The 15,374-nt window shown below is 55.2% G+C and overlaps 1 protein-coding gene across 1 annotated transcript; it reads left to right on the top strand.

The window, feature by feature from the left end:
- The first annotated feature begins 331 nt into the window (after positions 1-331).
- RD3 (RD3 regulator of GUCY2D) lies at positions 332-14,183 on the top strand. Its single transcript, XM_038541741.1, has 4 exons — positions 332-786; positions 11,358-11,404; positions 11,756-12,235; positions 13,877-14,183. The coding sequence occupies exons 3-4, from the start codon at positions 11,940-11,942 to the stop codon at positions 14,181-14,183; spliced, it is 603 nt and encodes a 200-aa protein (XP_038397669.1). The 5' UTR covers positions 332-786; positions 11,358-11,404; positions 11,756-11,939.
- Positions 14,184-15,374: the final 1,191 nt, after the last annotated feature.

Here is a 15,374-nt window from a genome sequence, read left to right as displayed (position 1 = left end):
TTCTTTCCTCTGCCTCGTCCCCTCCTCCAGAAGGTCAGCAGAACTTCCTGCTCTTGAGCTTGCCTTGAGGGAAAGAGAGAATCTTGATCAGCAAAGAGGAAAACACAAGGATGTGGGGAGGGGGTGGAGGCAAAGGTGAGGACCTAGCTCTTCAGGCCCCAGCCCCCAGACGCCCCCTCTCCTGGAGGAGGGAAGTAGGTGGGGAGAGGTGAGCAGCACCAAATGGGATCAGCTGTGCCCACCGGGTCTGCTCCTCTGCTGGGGCACCCTGCACCCCGAGAGCACAGGGAGGAACGCCAGCGGGACGCAGGCGCTCTGGCACCACCTGGGTCTTCCCAGGCGTCAGTGTCAGGTCAGCCGGGCTCTCTCTGCAGATAATACAGCTCCAGGTGAAAGAGGCTTAGGTGGGTCTCCATGGCAACTGCAGATCAGGGGCTGGCCCGCTGCCTCTGAGGTTCAGGAGGAGCTGCTCCAGCCTCCCGGGAGGCGTGTGCACACACACACACACACACACACACACACACACTCCCCACAAACACCAGCCCAGGCTGGATCCCTCCGGTCAGGGTTGTTTTCTCTCAGCACAACTTCTGAGAGACAGACAGAGAGGGAAGAGCATGAGCAGCAGCCAGCAGCAGAGGAGCAAGAAGAGGGAGAGGCTTAGCACGTAGTCTTCCCTGCACCCCGCTGCTCTCCCCCGACGCTCTCTTCTCCTCCCCAGGCTGGGAAGCAGAAGGCAGGCCCCCCGCTGGACCTTTCACCTCCGGAGAGGCTGACCTCAGCCAGGTAAGAGAGTGGTCTCCCCGGGAGACTGTGGCTTCACTACCTGAACCCTGGAAACAGCAACCTGACCTGGAACCTTTTAGATGGTGGAGCAGAGGCTGGGCCAAGCCTGGAGCTGGGAGGGGCGGCTTCGGGGCTATGGCTGGTTGGGGGCAGCCTACTGAGCAGTCTGAGCCCAGGGCCCAGTTGGCCTCGGGGAGGCCTCATCCGTCCTCATCTGTCCCACATGGGCCAGTGGACTCCCCGGTATCTTCGGGACCGTGACCTATCCTGTGGGAAGCCATAGGTCCACCTGGTCTGGAACCAGCAAGCCCCAGCATTTTCTCTTCTGCTTTGATGGAGAGGCCCAGGGCAGGGGAAAGAGAAGTGAGACCCACCAGAGATTCTCTCATGGATTTGAGAATTGGGATTCAAGTACCTACTAAGTGCAAGGTGCAGAGTCAGGCTCTTGGGACAGGGTCATGACCAAGCCACATGGGTGATATGGAGACCTCATTCTAGGAGTGCCGATGACACACCCGGGAGAGTGGCCTGGTTGGAGCAATGTGCGTGTGCTCCAGGGAGAGGATTGGGCTTGGGAAGAGATGTCTGAGCTGCGACCTTTAGATCAGTGTAGAGTTTCTTGGGGATCAGCTGTGCCCCTGTTCCCTGCCCCACGTGACCATGGTCAGTTGGGCCTGAGCACTTCAGCCCTCCTGGCTGTACCTCTGCCTTAGAATGGAAAGAAAGAAAGAAAGGAAGGAAGAAGAGAAAGAATGAGGAGTGTCATTCATTCATACACTCAAGAACCACTGATCAAGTGCCTATTACATGCTGGCAGATTCATCAAATATAGCTGTTGTCCTCACTGAGCTCATAGCTGACTGGGGGAGAGAAGGAAACAACCAAAAAAGTGAGAAATCTCTGTGTCACGGATGGTGGTAGGATAGGCCCTCCTGCCATGCACCAGCAGGCGCCCAGTTCTACCTCAGTGGGGGACAGGGGTTGGAGGGGCAGGCTGCAGCCAGGAGCTGACCCCACAGGTGAGCCTTAAAAGAGGAGCAGGCCTTTGTCAGGTGGCTGGAGGCCCACAGGTCAGCAGGTCAGGCTGAGTCACACCCGGCTTGGTGGATTACCGGTTCCTTTTCTAAGATGCTAAGAAGAAATAAGGTCAATATGAAATATGTGAAGTTGGCCTTGGACCTTGGCAAAAACAGGGCTGGAAGGAAGGTCAAAGAGGGGAGCATTTATTCTCTGCACCTGTTTTGAGGCTTCTGCCCAGATAGAGCTTCTGGCTTCTGCAGAGCCACCCTCCCTGCTCTACCACGCCCTGGGCCATTTGAGACAGTCTGGTGAAGTGGCCGCTCCATGCCCATGGGCCTGGCGGGGGCACGTGAGGCAGCCCTTGCTCTGGCCTGCGGACACCCAGTGCAGCTCTTAGAGATCTGCTCTGGAGGTGGGGCCTGGGTGCGGCTCCCTTTGTACTGAGACAACAGCTTCCTGGCCAGGACTCCACCCTCCCTCCCTGGTTGGCCATGGGGCCAGGGGCCTGGGACTCACCAGAGGCAGGTGAACCTCTCATGCCCGGTGCAGGGGTGTCGGAGCCTTGCTTCTACCTCTAAGGGCCCATCCCTGATTGTTCCCACCACTGGGACATGCCCACTCCCCTCTGACTGCTAACTGCCTGGAACCAGACTCCTCTTGCCCTTGAGCTTGGGGATGGTTTTTCTAGCGCATTTAACGAGCCACAGCTGGTGATAGTGTCTCCGAGGGAGCCATGGAAAAGGCACTATCCTCGGGGATGTTCAAAAATAGGCTGAAGGAAGAGCTGGGGGGTGGGGTGGGGGTGGTGGGGGTGGTGGGAGGGTTAATGAAGGGGAAGGAAGGAGGAGAGGGAAGAGCAGTGAATGGACGAGCACTTAGCTGAGTGATGCCTAAAGGCAGAGAGAGCATGGGAGGGCTTTCCTGCTGGTGGGGGTAAACTGAGGCTCCCCACCTGACTTTCCCTTCACCCAAGGGGGCTTAGATCTCCCAATGCCATGACCAGAAGCCAGGGGTGGGGCAAGGCCAGGAACAAGAGCGGAGTCAAGTTTGCACCAAACCACAGGGTCCTTTATTTTTTATGCTACAGACCCCTTTGGAAGTCCCTACAGCCTCTGGACACTTTCTTAGCAAAATGTTTCTAAATGTGTAAGATTCAGTTCAGAGGGCTAGGAAAGAAACCAGCTGTACTGAAATGTAGCTATTTATACATTTTTTTAAAAAAAATCAATGTGAGATATAGTAATACATGTGCCTCTCCACCAACACATGAAATAATGAATCTAGTGGCAGGTTTACGGTAGTGATGAGCATAAAGCATATTTCAAGAATAACAGCTTTCAAGCGGTATGAAAATACCCGTGATCTCCGCTGGAGGTGAACTCACAGGTGCCACCCCTACTTCTGTGGCCACGGCTGCATTCACAACTGATAGAAATATACTCCATTTCAGTTGAAGTTCCTGAAAATAAAGATGGGGTGGCTTGGGTTTTTGGTTTTCGTTTTGGGTTTATTTTTGGTTTTGTTGTTGTTGTTTTCCCCTTCTTAAGTTCATAAACCTCAATGTCCTGGCTCATCTATAAAGCCCTCATGTGACATCCTTTTCTGATCGTCACAGTCCTGTGAAGTGGGTACCCTGACGACTCTATGTGACAGATAGGGGGACCGAGGCTTGGCCCAGTGAAGGTGGCTTGGCGGCGGCTTCCTGGGAGCTGCCATCGGCGGAGGGCAGGGCGGCCGTGGCCATCGGGGCGCTGGGCTGGGATTACAGCAGTGGCCTTGGGGACAGTGGGTGGCACCCCCACCCCGCCGCCTGACACGTCTCCCTGTCCTCCTGCCCCTCCTGACCGGGTGCTCCTTGAGGGCACCCAGCTCTCCCACCTGTGTGTGGTGGGGCGGCAGGTGGGAAGGGCCGCAGCCCCCCCATGCGCTCCCTCCGCACCCACGCGCGGCAGTCACAGATGCCACCCGCTTTAGGCATGTGTGACAGAAACCGCAGGCAGAGGCCCTGGGGACACAAGTCCAGCGGGTAGAATGGGTTGGGAAGGCTTCCTGCAGAAAGTGAGCTTTGAGCTGGATTCCCACCCCCAACTTTTTCTTTTTAAATTTTATTTATTCACGAGAGACACACAGAGAGAGACAGAGACACAGGCAGAGGGAGTAGCAGGCTCCCTGCGGGGAGCCGGATGCCCGGATGTGGGACTCAATCCTGGGACCCTCGGGATCACGCCCTGGGCCGAAGGCAGATGCTCAACCACTGAGTCACCCCAGGCGCCCTCCCCCCAACTTTTAAATTGTGACCATGCTCCAAGATGCAGGGGAGCGGGAGGACTAGTGCAGGAAACACCCACAAAATCCACCCCCCAGAAAACAACCGTTAATAGGTTACCCTGTGTGTGTGTATGTGTGTGTGTGTGCCTGCATATGTGACATTTTTCTGACCAACTTGAATGGCAGACACTGCAGATTTCGTGACACTTCAGCTACATTGATTGCCTCCTAAGTTGGGCTATTTGTCTACACTCCTCTACAACCAGACACACCACTTTTATACCTAAGAAGATCGACACTCAATCTCTAACCTCCAGTTCATATTCAAACATCCCCCAATGTCCTAATTATTTTATTTTTTTAAAGATTTTATTTATTTATTTATTTATTATCTATCTATCTATCTATCTATCTATCTATCTATCTATTTACTTATTCATGAAAGACATAGAGAGAGAGAGAGAGAGAGAGAGGCAGAGACACAGGCAGAGGGAGAAACAGGCTCCATGCAGGGAGCCCGACATGGGACTCGATCCCAGGACCCCGAGATCATACCCTGAGACAAAGGCAGACGCTCAAGCCCTGAGCCACCCACGCGTCCCATCCTAATCGTTTTAAATAAGGATTCGATCAAGGTTTGTGCATCAGAGGCAGACTGTAAGTCCTGTTGAGGGAATGGGAAGCAGGCATTCATCATGGGAAGGTTCCAGAGTCACCACGTGTTCCCAAGACCCTGCAGCGAGTTAGGCTTTGCCACAGAGGAAAGGGGCTTAACTCACACTTGGGGGGTGGGGAGAAGTCGAATCCAAATTGTGTGAAGTGCCCAGAGAAGACCGCACTTGCTGTTCTGATGAACCTTCTGGGTGTCTTTGTTGGACCACCTTTGGCCATCACATTCTTCCCCAGGCAGCCACAGCACAGATTCACGCAGGGTCAGGTCCTGGGGATGCCGTGGGGTCAGCCAGTGACCTCTGGTGTGTGTGGCCGGCCCATCTCTGTCCGGCTCTCCCTCCCTCTATCCCTCTTTCCCTCTCTTGCCCTTTTAAGAACTTAATCAGACCTGCTGAAGAGCCTCCCAGGACAACAGCTGGCACCAGAGACAGAAATAGCTCCAGCAGAAACCTTGTCTCTGTCAAAGGCTCCAGCCCAGGGAGGGCAGGGAGGGGGTGGGGAGTGTGGGGAGAAAGGAGAACATTCAGAACCTGCCCCCTGCCCCCTGCCCCCAGCCCCTGCCGTCTGCCGTGGGGTCTCCAGATGCCAGCTCGGGTCAGGAGGCACAGCCTTGCACCCAGGGGAAAAGGGCCCCGCCCCAGGTTGCACTTTAGACCACCCTTGGGCCTTCTTCTGGCCTCACTCCCCTGGGGCAAGGAGTCTGGGGGTTGGGAAGATGTGCACACCCTGAGGTCACCTCCCCTCTAGATCAGGCCTTAGATTCTGAGATCCAGAACTCCCTGCCCAGGCAGCCTCCCCCCACCTTCCAGAACCTGAGCAAGCCTCCTCCGGGGCCCAACCTCCTCAGAGTGGGCGACATCGCCACTGTGAACTAGCCCAGGACTCAGGGTGGCCAACAAGTGGTTGTTGGTAGGCATGTGGATGGGCCTTGGATGTGAAGGCTGGGGTGTCCCCACATTTTTGCAGGCCCCTCATGGTGTGAGAAGAGAAGGGGGACAGGCTGAGAGCCAGAGCTTGCTCAACCCATGACTCCACATTCTAGTAAAGAATTCTCTCCAGAGAGTCTAAGAATTCTGTTTGAATCTGAGCCTCCACGTTGTTAGGAAGGTACAGCTGACAAGGAAGAAAGCAAAAGATATTTATTTCATAGTTTGTTAACCTAATTTGTAACATATAAGCATTAGGCACCCAGAATGCGACGTTCCATGTGCGGCACTGCCCTGGCACCCTAGCAAATGTGCGGTGCCCTGACCGCGCCTGGAGTGGCTTTGCTGCCAATATTTGGAGGCCAGTTTGATGTGGAGATAAAAGCTGTCTCCAGTGCCTCCCGTCCTCCCTTTCTTCTGTATTTCCTGCCACAGGAGGACCCTCTATGGCGAGCTGTTCTCTCGCTGCCTCCTTCCAGCTCAAATGCAAATCCAGACCAAGAAACAAAAAGACCCTTTGAGGAGATCATGCTTGACCCAAGGATGGGTCCCTTAAAACGGATCTTAGGAAGAGTGAGAAGTTTTGGAGGGGGAAGGGACTCCCTGGGGAGAGTTCCAGCCCAGCTGTATACAGAGAGAGAGAGAGAGAGAGAGAGGCCTCCAATGAGGCCTAAAGCACCACATGGTAACTCCACCCATCACCCTGGGATTAATCCAACTCTATGTACTTATGGACATCCACTGCACACTTGCCATAGGCCAGACCCTCTGTTGGGTGCTCAGTCCTGGGTGGATGATGCCCAGGATCTGGTTTCTCACTCAGTCTGGAGAGGGAGTTGGACACACAGGCAGTCACAGTTTGCTGGGGCTGTGCCAGGGTAGGGTAAGCACAGAGCAGCCTGGGAGCAGAGAGACGAGGCCCCAGAACCCAGTCGGGGAGGGTTTGGGAGTCTCCTAAAGGAAGCAGAGTATGAGCTAAGAGCTGAAGTAAGATTTTTTTCAGTAAAGTGCTGAGGGTGCTGTGCTCTATGGATAAAGAAAATGTGGTCTATTGCAACAACGTGGATGGGTCTTGAGGGCATTATGCTGAGTGAAATAAATTCAACAGAGAAAGGCAAATACCATGTGATCTCACTTATATGTGGAATCTAAAACAAAACAAAACAAAAACAAAAAAACTGAGCTCAGAGATGAAGAGTAGACTGGTGGTTGCCAGAGGCCGCAGGTGGGAAGGGGGGGATGAAATGGGTACAGGAGGGCCCAGAAGTACAAGCTTCCAGGTATTAAGTAAATGAGTCCTGGGGATGACTCTACACTTAATGATATTGTATTTTATGCTTGAAAGTTGGTAGGAGAGTAGATCTTCAAAATTCTCGTCACAAGAAAAGTGGTTGTAACCATGTATGGGGACAGATATTAACTAGACTTATTTGGGTGATCATTTCATAATAGATACGAATATTGAATCATTATGTTGTACACCTGAAACTACTATAATGTTATGCGTCAATTATACCTCAGTAAAAGAAAAAGAAAAAGAGGGGCACCTGGGTGGCTCAGTGGTTGAGCATCTGCCTTTGGCTCCAGTCATGGTCCCGGGGTTCTAGGATCAAGTTCTGTGTTGGGCTGCCCGCAGGGAGCCTGCTTCTCCCTCTGCCTCTTTCTGTCTCTCATGAAAAAATACATAAAATCTTAAAAAAAAAAAAAAAAAAGAAAAGAAAAAGCTAGAATGTTCTAGATATGTGCAAAAATTTAAAAAAAATTTTAAAGCAAGAGAAAGCAGGGCACATTCTGTGTGTGTGTGTGTGTAGTAGTAGTAGTAGGACTGGGGGAAAGGGGAAGTTTGATGAGACATGAATGAAGCTGAGGATATAAACAGGAGCCACGTGATAGAGGATCCGAAGCCATATTAAGGACGTTGGGAATAACTGTAAGGCTTTAAACACCTCAGGGCTTAAACACAGGGCGATTTAAAGCCCTTCACAGGCCACAGACGTTTTTACTATTGGAGGCCCCACCCCACATCACATCGAACATCATCATAAAATGAATCCACATTACAATTATTTTTAAATAAAATTTTGACAGGAGTTTTGTGACTAATTTGGAATTATTATTAATTTATTTAATTTTTTCAAATTGCTATTGATATTTTGAAGCCAGGGAAGTTAGGTGGAGGGGAGATATGGGGGTGACAGGCTCACCGCTCACAGACCCCAAGCTCTATGTTATGGTTTCTAATAGTGACATGATCAGACTTAGGATTTAGAAGGATCACACTCTCAGGGTGCCTGAGCAGCTCAGTTGGTTGAGCATCTGACTCTTGATCTCAGCTCAGGTTTTGATCTCAGGGTCATGAATTCAAGCCCCACACCAGGCTCCAGGCTTGGCATGGAATCTACTTAAAATAAGAAAAAAGGAAAAAAGAAAAGAGAAGAAGATCACGTTTTCTAAATCACTGAGTGGAAGCTGTTCAAGGGGTATGGGATCTCAGTTTTGCAAGATGAAAAAAGTGCCAGAGATCTGTTGCCTAACAAAGTGCTTATAGTTAACACCACTGTACCGTACACTGAAAAATGTTTCTGACTGTAAATTTTATGTTATTTACTTTTTAAAAACCACAACAAAAGGAAAATAGAGATTGGATCAGAAGGACCAGCCCTGAGTTGCCAGCTGGGAGGCAGCGCGGCAGCTGTAATATACTTGACAGATGGTCAAGACCTAAACTAAAGGGGGAGACAGAGAACAGATTTAGGAGAATTACAATTCTTAAATTTGTAAGAATCAACAGGATTTGGATGCAAGATTTGACAGATGAGGCAAAGGGATGAGATGAGGGTGGTGCATCAGTCTGGGCGAGTAGATCATGCCCACTGCCACACTGGGGCCCCAGGAGAAGCAGCAGCCACAGGGGAGGGATGTGGGAGCTGTGGGTTAGGGTGCGACTGGAACATGCTAGGGGAAGGGCCCAGGAAGCATCTGGACACCACGACCTGGAGTTCTTGAGACAAATGGTTTCTGACGAAGTAGTTGGAGTGTGTGAAAGGTTGGAGCCTATTAAAATAAGACAGCCTCAGACAGAGGCCCAAGGGACAGCGACAACCCAAGGAAAGACAGGGGAGGGGAGCCCCTCTAGGGTCTGAGAGCAAGTCCGGAGAAATATCAAGGTACGAGTCAGACCAGGGCAGGACCTAGACCAACGATTGTGCTCTAATGGAAGCCAAGGAAAGGTTCTCTTCAGAGGAAAGCGTGGTCAGTGTGGTTGGGCTGGGAAGCCTCAGGTGAGTTGGGAATGTGCTGTCGGTGGGGGTGTGGCGGGGAGATGAGGGTGTTTGGGGGGGAGGATGCTTGAGGCAGGTTACATTCATTCAAGGGCATCACATCCCTCCACCCTGAGCCTCACCAGTCTCTTCTTCATTCATTCACCTTCCGGGCTGGTGCAGCTCAAGGGATGGGTGCCCAGCATTCAGGGGCAGGTGCAGTATGGCCTGGTGATGGTGGGGGCATGCTGGGGTGGAGGGGTTGTGGGAGGTTTACCTAAGAAGTCTTCCTGGGGAAGGAGAGCCAGGGCCAAATGTGGAAACCTTATAAGGTGAGGCTCTTAGCAGAGATGGGGGAACCATCCTGGCAGGGGGACCCCACATATCCTCATGACCCCACAGCTCAGCCAATCTCTCATCCTCAGGAGGGGTCTCTGAGTGATGGGAGAATGTGGAACCATGGCAGCCAGAGGAAATTGTCCTTCCCATGGCCGCTGACAAAAGCCCCCTCATTCAAGGGAGGTCAGATTGGTGGGGCTTGCTCTTTTTTCTTTTCTTTTCTTTTTTTTTTTTTTAAGATTTTATTTATTTATTCATGAGAGACACAGGCAGAGGGAGAAGCAGGCTCCCTGTGGGGAGCTGGATATGGGACTTGATCCCTGGACCCAACCTGGGATCACGCCCTGAGCCAAAGGCAGATGCTCAACCACCGAGGCACCCAGGCGCCCCTGGGCTTGCTCTTTCATCATCATGCATGCATTCATTCATTCCTAATTGATTCCTTTGTTCATGCATTCACTCACTCATTCATTTGTTTGGTCTTTATTAAGCACCACTGCGGTGCTATCCAGCAGCAGGGATGGAAGCAGAATAGGGCACGGTCCTCGCCCACATATGACACACAGAGTGGGGGAGTAGACGGTCACACTCCATAAAGCGTTCCTGGTGCTGTGAAAAATGTCTGTACAGAGTATAGGCAGGGTACAAAGTGGGGAGTGGTCACATCAGGAAAAGCGTGTCAGGAAACGCTTCCAGAGAGGAGCTGACCCTAGTGCCAAGTCCCAGGCAGGGGAGGGAGGGGCACTGGAGACAGCGTGGGGCTACGAGTGGCTGAGCACCGCCAGCAGCCCCTGCGGGAACTGGCAACCCATCCATATTTGGAGGGCCCTTCACGGGTTGAATGAACACCTGAAATGACACCATTCACTCAGCACCAACCTGACCCATGTATTTGTAAAAACACAAACACCTGCTACTATAGGAAACGTAGCACATCCAGTTGCAAGGTGTCCCACTGCCTGATTCAGTCAGATCCCTGGCCTTGGGAAGAGGCTCCTGGGGCTCGTGGCTCTCAGGACGGAGCACAGCCCACCTGCATCCCCCACTCCCCCCCCCGCCCCCCCCCCCCACTGCCCAGCCTTATTATTCTGAACACATGAAGCAGTTAAGGGCGGAGAACTAAAGGTCCTAACTGTCCTGACCCCAAGAAGAGGGTCTGAGGGTCTGTGTCCTTCCCTTCCGACCTCTCAGGAAGGAGCCCGGGTGTAATCTGAGGCCCAACCAGTGACAGACTCAGGCTGAGTGGAGGATGAAAGTTTTACATTTCCTAAATATAATGGTTGCTAAGGGAATTGGTTATTCACAGGTAAAGAGGAGGTTTGATTGCTGCCACCCCCCCACCCAGGAGGCTATTGTTTCCCCATAATACATTTCCTATTTGTGCCCGATTCTCCAGCATTAACATTTCTCTGAGGGTGGTGGGAGGGCTGCCTACAACTGTGCGTATCTCCACGCCTCATGGCCATTGTTGAGACTGAGTTCATCGGCATCTGGGGGGTCTGGGCAGGAAGACCATTGGTGTACGGAACGGGGAGCTTCCTGGAGAGGGAAAGGCATAGATGGGGGAGCTGGGGCACCTCAAAGACCCACTTCAGATTTTGGTCCAGGAATGGTCCTCACCTTCACTGTCGTCAGAGGCACAAAACCGCTTCTGACAGGCATCCTGGGATGGCAGTTCATTTACCCATCTCTCCATCCATCCGTCCGTCCATCCATCCATCCACCTGTCCATCCATCCAGTCAGTCGTTCACCAAACCTGTCTTGTGTAAGACCTCGTGGAACTATGATGAGCTCAGGTCGCTGCTCCTGCACCTGATGCTCCTTGCACACGGCTCACCTTGTACCATCGCTGGGTCCTCCACCGGGGGCAGCTTCTCCAATGGTCCGTGTGCCTGAAGCCCACACTCCCCCTTCAGCCCACTCTTGTTCACAAGCCCTCTTTGACCCCCTCTGTCACCTAGAGTCACTCCTTTCCCTCCCCATCAGTACTGACACTATGCTTCACCCACCACATTACCTCTTCCCACTGACATCTGCGGGACAGCAGCAGCCCTGACGTGCTTTCGTGTTTGTGTTCCTCCGCAGATGTGGACACAGCCCTTCATTAATGCTTCCGGATGAACGAATGAATGGTAGGTAAGCTGTGTCTTTGGCAGGATGACGGCAACCCCAACCAATTCCAAACTTCCTTCAGCAACAGGCAGGGGCGTTAAGAAATGCAGGTGTTCTCCAGTTAGTTTTCCCTAAAGTGTCATGGATTTTCTCCCCTTAAATTGCAAGGATAAGCTCGTGCTCAGCCGCACACAGTTTATTTCCTTCTTTGTTTGGAGTTAGCCGGGATTCAGGAGGCATCTTCTCTGGGCTCAGCCATCGGGGTGCACTAGGGGTCCATGAGACTCTCATACCCTTACGCGGTATGAGTCTTAGAGCACCCCAAGTTTATTCACAACTGCTTCTCACGACAGCCCAATCTTGTCTTGCAGAATTAGAAGTGATGGCTCAGAGAGGTTAAGCCCCCATCCGGGCCTTCCAGCTGTGAGGGCGGGCAGGGCCTCTCTCTTGGGTCCCGGCTCTCCTCCCTCCCCCTCTCCTCCCCCCCAACTCAACCGACAGAGCGGCCCAAGAGAGACGCACTCCCGCCCTGCGTCAGCAGGGCCGAGGGGGGCCATGGCCCTCATCCCCTGGCTTCGCTGGAATGAAGCCCCCCCGCGGCTGTCCCCCCGGAGGCCGGCTGAGATGGTGCTGGAGACGCTCATGATGGAGCTGGCGGGGCAGATGCGGGAGGCCGAGAGGCAGCAATGGGAGCGCAGTAACGCGCTCAGGAAGGTCTGCACCGGCGTGGACTACAGCTGGCTGGCCAGCGCGCCGCGGCCCACCTACGACCTCAGCCCTGGCGAGCGGCTGCAGCTAGAGGACGTCTGTGCCAAGATCCACCCATCCTACTGCGGGCCCGCCATCCTCAGGTAACCCCCACCCCCCTCCCAGGCCAGGCCTTGCACCGCAGGCTGCGGCGGTGTGGCTGCAGGGGCAGGGGCCCGAGGCCCCCAGGACGCGAGCCAGGGCCCCTGGATGACCCAGGGACCTGTAAAAGGAGCGGCACCGCAGGCTGCAGGGGTGTGGCAGCAGGGGCCTGAGGCCCCCAGGATGGCAGCCAGGGCCCCTGGATGACCCAGAGATCTGTAAAAGGAACAGGGCAGAAGCAAGACTCTGCAAGAGCCCATAGAACACCAGGCCAGAGCCGGGGTTCAGAGGGAGGCAGCAGGCAGGAGGCACATGACTTTTGATGGGAGAGGACCCCAGGCCTTTGAGCTTTCTGTTCTCCCTGGATTATCATTGCCCCGGATTTTAACACAGCGGGCTCTTTCTCCTTCGTCGGTTCATCTTCCATATTCCCTTCTTAGAAAGGCTTTCCAGATAGTCTTCCCAGAGTTCAGTCTTCAGTATCCTAGTTCACACTAGCATTCGTATTAGTTTGCCTCAAGGGACTATGCGTGCATGTGTCTGCACATGTGCATAAGTGTGTATGCGGGGTGTTCAGAGCCCTGGGGCACTGAGCATTTAGAGATTTAGAGCTTAGGTACAACAATGTCCCTGAATAAAGCTCTGACCCACGTGCCCCAGTCTTGGTTGGATTCATGTTAAAGTCAGAGAAGTGTAGTCCGACAACCAACAGTAATTTCAAAAGTTATTCGAGGTCTTCTTCATCTGCACCTCTCAAACACTAGTAAAGGGATGCAGATCCACCGTAAAACACCTGAACATGCCTCCAATCTTCAATCACCTATCTCTTTAACCAATGTAAGCATCTATTGTACCTCTTTCTTTCTTGGAAAATCTCCTTAAAACTCCTTCTCCAGTCCTATCCATGCCCCTTTGGATCTTGTAGTCTTTTGCACCCTCCGCCCCCTTTCTTCCTCCAGGCTGAGACTCTTACCCAGTTTCTCTTGTTCCGTCCTATGCAATCCCCGCCCCCCTCAAAGTGTACCTACTTCCAGAAGCACCTGGGGACAGGGGTGGGGTGAGTCCTGGGGGTGGTGCTGATGAGAGAATCCGGGCTGGTAAACCAAACCTCATACATACACACATAGGGTCATGATGGTCCCCTCACATTTCCCGATTCTCCATATGGTGGAGGAAACCAGGTGTTCAAGGGACTTGCTAACCAGCCTCCTTCGTGTGGAGCCCTAGGCAGGCACGTTTGAGGCCCAGGAAATCCTCGCCCAGCGGGTGGCCGGGGCTCTGGAGGGAGTGTGGCAGGTGGCAGGGCGGTCATTGCACAGATACACATTTGCAAGAGACCACTAGGGCCTGCGAGGGGGGGGGGGGCGAGGGAGGGGCCCCCCGGGAAGCCTCACTCGGGGAGGCCCAGGCTCCCCTGACTGCCCCGGCGGCGTCTCACCTGAGATCAGCTCAGCGTCTTTGCAGCCGGTGGCTCCGAACCCCCACGGAGGGCCGCTAGGACCCCGGCTTCCAGGTGAGGAAGCTGCGGCCCAGGGAGGCGGGAGGTGGCGGGCGGGGCGGGGCGGGGCGGGGCGGGGCCGCAGGGGAGGCTCCCGGCAGGGAGGGCGCGGGACCCCCGCCCAGGCGCCCCTCGTCCCGCGCAGGTTCCGGCAGCTGCTGGCCGAGCGCGAGCCCGAGGTGCACGAGGTGTCGCGGCTCTTCCGCTCGGTGCTGCAGGAGGTCCTGGAGCGCGCGCAGCGCGACGCCGCCGCCCGCCCCCGCCCCCGGCCCTGGAGCCTGCGCCCCCCCCGCGCCCCCGCGCTGGACCCCCGCGGGCCCCGCGCGCGCGTCTCGCCCTTCGCCGGCCACATCCGCACCGTCTCCGAGGACGTGGAGCGCGACGCGCCGCCGCTGCGCACCTGGAGCCTGCCCGAGTTCCGGGCGCCGCAGGGGGGCCGCCCCGCCAGCTGAGCACCCCCCCCCGCCCCCGCCCCCGCCCCCGCCCCCGAGCCACGGGAGGGAGCGGGCCTTCCTGCCGCCCGCCCCGCCCACAGGCTCAGGGTTAGGGCTGGCGGCGCGGGGGAGCCCCTCACCCCCCATCCCTACCCCCTGCACCCCCATCTCTACCCCACACCCCCATCCTTACCCCCTCGCCCCCACCCCATCCCTACCCTACTCACCCCCCACCCCTCCCACCCCCATCTCTACCCCCACCCCTACCCTCTTCACCCCCTATCCCCCACCCCTACCCCCTCACCCCTCCACCCCTCCCACCCCCATCTCTACCCCCACCCCATCCCTACACCCTCACCCCCCCACCCCTCCCACCCCCATCCCTACCCCCCTCACCCCCACCCCATCCCTACCCCCTTCACCCCCACCCCATTCCTACCCCACTCACCCCCACCTCTACCCCCTCACCCCCTATCCCTCCACCCCCCCACCCCCATCTTTACCTCCACCCCTCCCACCCTATCCCTACCCCCTACCCCTCCCACCCCCATCCCTACCCCTCTCACCCCCACCCCTATCCCTACCCCCTTCACCCCTCCACCCCTCCCATTCCTACTCCCCACCCCTCCCACCCCCATCCCTACCCCCTCACCCCCCACCCTATCCCTACTCCCCTCACCCCGCCTACCCCCTCACCCCATCCCCCCAGCCCTACCCCCTCTCACCACCCCTACCCCCTCACCTCACCTCATCTTACCCCCACTCCTCTCCCCCCTTCCCCTGCCCCCTCCCCCTTCCCCTTTCCTATTCCCCCCTCCCAGCAAGTCAGCAGGAGCTTCCCCTGCCCCGCCCTGGAGAGACTCTGGGTCTTGGCAGACAGTCTTGGCCCCTTTTCTGCTTCTGTGTCAGGAAGGGGGAGACTAGCCCCGACTTTTTGCCAAGACCCGGGTTCTCACCCCTCCCCCATCCAGGGATGTCCTATACTCCCCTCACCCTGAGTGATGAGGGATTTGTTGTGTGGTGTCCATCCTCTGCTGGTGACTGGCTGGTCTCACCACGCCACGGAGGTCACAGCCCGTGGACAGGTAGAGCTGAAAGGACCCCAGAAGCCAAGAGGTCCGCTCTCCTCAGCTGGTGAAATGAAGGAACTGAGGCACAGACAGGACCAGATTCTTAGACCTTAAGTTGCAGCCAGATCCCCGCTGTAGT

Source organism: Canis lupus, chromosome 7 (genome assembly GCF_011100685.1).
Source record: "Canis lupus familiaris isolate Mischka breed German Shepherd chromosome 7, alternate assembly UU_Cfam_GSD_1.0, whole genome shotgun sequence".
In the NCBI taxonomy this organism is placed as follows: domain Eukaryota; kingdom Metazoa; phylum Chordata; class Mammalia; order Carnivora; family Canidae; genus Canis; species Canis lupus.
The sequence above is the reverse complement of the archived record's forward strand: the minus strand, read 5'-3'. Positions and strand labels throughout refer to the sequence as shown.

Coding starts and splice junctions, on each gene's coding strand:
- RD3 (XM_038541741.1), top strand. CDS start 11,940: ATGGCCCTCATCCCCTGGCTTCGCTGGAATGAAGCCCCCCCGCGGCTG. Junction 12,236..13,876: donor TGCGGGCCCGCCATCCTCAG/GTAACCCCCACC, acceptor CGTCCCGCGCAG/GTTCCGGCAGCTGCTGGCCG.